We start from the raw sequence: 6,000 nt of genomic DNA on the forward strand, positions 1-6,000 counted from the left end.
TGGATATTGCACTTAGCAAAGCTGTGATTTCTCTTTGAATTGTGCAGCCCTATCACAAAGTAAGTCTAAAATAACAATCCTATAAATGTGCCAGATTATAACTTTCTCGAAATGAAGGCACATTTCTGATGGAATGCTGCCACTGAATGAATAAAACTCAGCACAGACCTCAGGTCCGTCGTTAGAGAAGGTGTTGTGAATGCGGGTCATGATATCAGCTATATCCTGGTGTGCTGAGCGCAGTATTTTGAGTTGGCTCTGCTGGTGAGCCTTTTGGTCATCCTCAAACTCCAGGTTCCTAAGAATTACAACAGGAGAAATGCCCAAGATGCAACCAGCAAAGGAAACCAGTTAAGGTACAATTAAAATACAGCCCGTATTTATCGCCTTAGACAATGTCAAGAAGTGGAGATGCTTGCTGTTGACTTAAACTATCTGTTGGTTTTCTACTCATTCACTCTACATCTGAACAGAGGGCAAGGAGATTTCAAAGAAGCACTTGGCATTATTTTATGTATTATGCTTTTTTTTTGCATTAGGCGTCCCATGTAATAAGGAAGAAATCACATGTCTGTTGTTACCTGTAAACAGTCTTTCCATCCAGTCTAACCAGTAATGTTTCACTGATCTTGTGACAGAGGTTGGAGATGGATGCCGTGGATGCTTTGTATTCATCAGCTATCCTCTGGACCTGGAGTGTAATGAGGAGGAGGCAAGATGAAAGGACCTCCTCAATGACTACAAACCAATTTGGTTTTCTTACTGGACCAAAAATAGGTTCCAGGTCTGTTAAGAACAGCTTGTCAGTTGTTTTTGACAGAATCTCACAAAACTTTAATACAGTAAAAATAAAACTGTACACATGTCAACATCAGTAAGCAGTGAACTCTGTTTCAACCTTGTCAACGTGCGGGAGACAGTCTCGAATGAAGATGTCAGATGCTTTACTCGACCACAGGAACCTGGTCAGGCCCGGCTGCATCTTTGCATCAATGAAACGAATACGCTCCCGAAACAGACCCATATCAATCGGAGACAGCATATCAATGATCCTGATGCACACACACACAAACACACACACACACACACACACACACACACACACACACACACACACACACACACACACACACACACAAATAAGAAGGCATTTTAGAAAATATTAATGTGTATACTGGGTGAGTACTACAAGAGCAGGCAACAGTATCTAAAAGGTGTTGAGAATGTGTGTATGTGAGTTTGTCAATGTGAGTGTTCATGTGTGTTTTTCAAATCCTCTGAAAGTCACAGAGGCAATTCAGAATGTTACCAAGACTTTTAGTTTAATATATTCTGATGTAGTTTGGTCTGCCGCTAACTACACTTTCCTGCTTTTCTGGCATGTTTGTGATGTTTAAACATGACACACAAGAAAGAAAAGACAAACTCATCTCCTTGCACTAGAAAAGGAGTCAAACACCTATTTGTTTAAAAAACCTGCCTGGGGGATTTAATAGTAAACAACAAAATATAGAAATTCAGTTTATACAAAATTCTGTTTCTCAATTCTGTCCCAAGTAAATCCCCTTCCTTATCATTGTTCATCGTTTACATGCATTTTGTTCTCCTTTTCTGTGTTTATGTCTGTGTGTGTGTGTGTGTGTGTGTGTGTGTGTGTGTGTGTGTGTGTGACCTGTTATAGGTTGTGACCACCAGCCGTGTTCTCTCCTCCAGGAGTCTGAGGTCCTCCCTGTACTGGTAAATGTCACGTGCATCCTGGGGTATTTCATACTTCGATCCCAGATGATCCCAGTACTCGATCTCAGAGAACAGGTTCAACAGGTATCTGGAAAAGCAAACATTAAAAACACAAAATAAAAAAAATTGCGCATTTTCTGTCACGAATATGTACACATGTATTTCATTTTTGTGTCAAATTGTTTTGTTTTTACATGAATATATAACAATAATAATAACAATAATAATCTCTGTATCCAACTGATGGTTAAAGTTTGTGAGTTTTGTGTGACGTAAGTACACAGACAACAGTATACAGTGTAAGACACTGGGTGAATGTACACTTTAATGTGAACGCCTTGAGTCTCTTGAGTGTTTGTGTGACCCACTTGTTAAAGTTGATGTTCAACATGCCGGATTCGTCCTTGCAGCGCACCAGGAGTGGCTGCTCCAGCCTTTTTAAGTACTGTCCATCCAGGTTCTGGCTCCACTCTCTGAAGGTCTCCTTCTCCATGTCATCCAAAGCCTGCTTTGTCTGGCAATAGATGGTCTCTATCTGCTTGCGGCTGTCTGTTTCAGGCATGAAGAAGGCATTCTGAAGCACCTGGAGGACAAAGAAAGGGGACAAAGGAGGAATAAGTCAAGGAAGGAGCTCCAGAATGAGGGTCCACTTAAGACCATGTATATTATCTGTTTACAGTCATGGTTAAAATCCAATCAAAGCATAATCAGCATGTGCAGAGTTCTTACTGTCATCCTTTACTTTCTACACTACTTAGGTGATGGTGTGAAAAAACAGGTATGCACCAAGACAGAAAGCCAAAGATTACTGTGTAGTCTAATGCACTTACCTTCATGGGCGTCTCAAAGGGAGCTATCAGGTTCCTCAATACATTGGCTTTGCCTGCCATCCGGGGCATAAAGTCAGGAATAGGCCATGTTGTCTGGTTCATTTTTCTGTTGATCAGTCTGAGCTCCCTCTTGAAGCTATCGTAAATGAGCTCCACATTATCATCAATGGTGCATTTAATGGCCTGGGATGGAGAGGATTGGATGGATGAAAATGAGTAAATGAATTGTGTGGAGTATGAGAAGAAACTGAATGGAACTTACACTTAGACAAATCCAGGATCTAAATAAAAGCTCTAAATACAACACAACAAGGATGAACTATACAGTACACCGTGTCTTATATGGGAAGTGATAGTAGAGGCGGCTGTCTATGAACCTAAGAAGAAGAAAACTGACTTTGGTTTGGATTAGCCAAAACAAGCCGTAGAGGCCTCAGACATTCAATGAGGAACCCATACATACAGTACATGAACTTTAAAGGTTTAATAAATAGGTCAGAGAATGTGATTAATTGAGAAATGCATAATTAGTGAGTGGTGTAAAACAATTGGGGTGTCATGATTCTCTAAATCCCAGATTAGTTTCGATTTTGATTTATTTCTCACCACTGACAGCAATGCCATTGTCAGACTATCTCATCTGGATATGCCCTGATAACTGTCATCTACATTTCAAATTTGTCTTTAAAAAGATTTGGGTACTATACAACGACTGCTTGACTTCATCTTTATGGAGCTGTCTGTCTTGATTGGATAAAGGGGAAAGGCATACCAGAAAATGTATTGTCTCTTTTACTGAAAGAGCAGGAAGAGGAGAGGAATAAGTTACTAACCAAACACTCTATAACAGTGATCACTGTTGGAATATAAAGCTATATAACACTTATTTTACTAAAAAAATCTTGGACGTTGTCAGAGATCTCCGTTACCAGTCAGCTGATCGACTTCGAGCACACAGGATAAGTGTCTGGAAGTGAAGCTGTGGGCTACTGGAAAGCTAGCTGTGTCATCTTTAAAGTCTATAGGGCCCAATTGATTTTCGGGAAAATCAATTCAAAATCAAAATCAAAATCGGGACACACCTAAAAAGCTAACTGAGGACTTGAGGGTGTATGGTTTAGTGTGTGTGTGTGTGTGTGTGTTTGTGTGTGTGAGAGACACCTCTCGAGCCATCATCGGCCTAAAAGTGTTCACAATGTGAACTCCTCGATGCACCAGGTTCCCTTGGGCCTTAAACACTGAATTAATCAGGTTTTGCATCATCACTTCCAGATCCTTTACCATCGCGCAAAATCTGTGTACACACACACACAGACACAAACACACACACACACAAAAGAACATACCCACACAGGAAAACATATATTTGTGAAGATCAGCTGATAAATACAGTAAAAACACACTAAACTACACTTAAATACTTTGTGTCTGTGCCAGTTTGGTTTAATTTCCTGGCTCCAAACCAACATGCTGATTAACGCTGCAGTGCAATTGATATGCGCAGACATAAATGTTGTGTATTTTACCTATTACTGCTTTTAAAAGGGACGACGGGAGCTCGGTTGTTCATTACTGACTGCGCTTGGTCACTCAAACAACTTAAAACATTGAATTTAGAATTTTAATTTAGTATTTTATTTACATGTAAATACTGGAAAATAGCGACCTGAGAGAGAGATTAGCTAATGCCAAAGAGTAACTTAAAATCTTATGTAGCATGTAGTAAGGTAGCAAGCATGCACACAGATAATATCAGAAAAGCTAAAACATTTTCAGGTATTGCTAGATGCTTTCATGAGGACATTGTGTCTTTGATTTTGTGGTTGGGCTTAAAACCATGCTAATACTTTCATACTGTTCTATTTAGTTTTAGTTTGAATGTGTAAAAGAGCAATAGACATACGTGTTGAATTCATTGCGCCATGTGGTGTTCTCCACATCAAGGATGCCCTTGTCAACAGAGCGCAGTGTCTGTAGGCCACGTTGGAACTTGCCCTCTATCTCCAGGAGGCAGCGGCTGAATGCTGGTCCCTGGATGGTGCCGAAGATCGGTGACTGGCGCTGCTGACCATCCTCCCAACGGGCAAACTGATGCATGCAGTCACATACCTGTCACAAATCATACACAATACATAACGTATCTGCAAAAAATTAAATATTTTGTGAATCAATTTTCAGTTTGACGACTAAATAAATTGAAGGTCATATCCCAGTGATTTCAGAGGATTTCAGAGGACAATGTAGGAGTGATAGAGAAGACACAAAAGACGTTGAATGAATACAACACTGTTTTTCTGAGAAGCTACACAGACGTTTTCGTGGAATACGGAACTTCATTCAACTTTCCATCGACGGGGGGTGTGAATAGATAATGATTAAATTAGAATTTTGTCCTTTAAGAAAAGTGTTTTACAACCAGAGGAAGACAACAGAGCTGAAGAATAAAATGATACAGTAATCATCATGTCATCATATAGTTAGCAATTACACCTTAATCACGTAATGATCAATGCCTACTCTTGCTGGCGAGAATATTAAACCTACAAACTGTATTTCTATAACTATTGGTAATGCACCTGCGAAGATCTTAAACTTTCTGTAAATTCTGTATCAGCTAAATCCAGCTCTCCTTTGAAGCTAGATGATGTTTACATCCCATGAAATATCCAAAACAAATAGTTCATGTTTTTTATGGCTGCACCGTTCGATCAAATGGAAATATTCTTGATGTCTTGAGTGTCACATCATACATGTTTCTCCAAAATTTGGTCTGACACATTTGGTATCTTCAGCTGTCTGAAATCTTGGATAGACTTTAAAACCAGTCCTGCTTGGAAGCATGGCATGAATTTGAAATGACTGACACATCAGCAGGTTAATGGGGCTTCACACGTTAGTAATTTTTAAGAAGCTGACAACTCAGATAGAGGAAGCAGCTGTGGCTGGCCTGAGTTCCATTTAAAGACTTCCGCATGGCAATCCTGTGTGTAATCTCAATATTTACAGGAGTGGTTGCTTGTCTTGACATGGACTTCAACAGCATGTATTTATAGAGATGTAGTGTGCAGGTTTGAGTCGGTTCATGTGTGAGCGAGGGGAATATTTACCTCAAGCAGCTCTGTGAACCTCTGAATGAAAGCATCAACCACCTCAAAAAAAATCCTATGGTCCAGGACCCACTCTATTGGAGAACACCTTGTACGTCAGGTGGGGAATAAGAGAGTTAAGAGAGGAAGAGAGTGTCAGAAACAGGAATGCAGAGTTAGTTGAGTACCTCAGTAGCATGGGTCTATAGCGATTACTCAAGTGTCAAGTGTTCAAAAACAAAAAACAGGTTGTCAACAGCCATCAATTCATGTTAAACCCTAATCACAAAGGCCATCTCCGATCTGCAGGAATTGTTTTTCTTAATCACGGTTGAAGCATGGTGGAA

The 6,000-nt window shown here is 40.0% G+C and overlaps 1 protein-coding gene across 1 annotated transcript in view; it reads right to left on the reverse strand.

Moving 5' to 3' along the window:
* Window positions 1-5,756, reverse strand: part of LOC311261286 (dynein axonemal heavy chain 2-like) — a 49,471-nt gene extending 43,715 nt beyond the window's left edge. Inside the window, exons 1-9 of the mRNA XM_084359785.1 lie at window positions 5,675-5,756; window positions 4,471-4,676; window positions 3,729-3,861; window positions 2,568-2,750; window positions 2,106-2,320; window positions 1,673-1,825; window positions 899-1,052; window positions 582-691; window positions 169-298 (exon numbers count right to left, since the gene is read on the reverse strand). Of these exons, the coding sequence (XP_084215911.1) occupies window positions 169-298; window positions 582-691; window positions 899-1,052; window positions 1,673-1,825; window positions 2,106-2,320; window positions 2,568-2,750; window positions 3,729-3,861; window positions 4,471-4,664 (1,272 nt within the window). The 5' untranslated portion in view covers window positions 4,665-4,676; window positions 5,675-5,756. The remainder of the gene's footprint in view (window positions 1-168; window positions 299-581; window positions 692-898; window positions 1,053-1,672; window positions 1,826-2,105; window positions 2,321-2,567; window positions 2,751-3,728; window positions 3,862-4,470; window positions 4,677-5,674) is intronic.
* Window positions 5,757-6,000: the final 244 nt, after the last annotated feature.

This window comes from Pagrus pagrus (assembly GCF_965226575.1).
Source record: "Pagrus pagrus genome assembly, chromosome: 8".
Taxonomy (NCBI): domain Eukaryota; kingdom Metazoa; phylum Chordata; class Actinopteri; order Spariformes; family Sparidae; genus Pagrus; species Pagrus pagrus.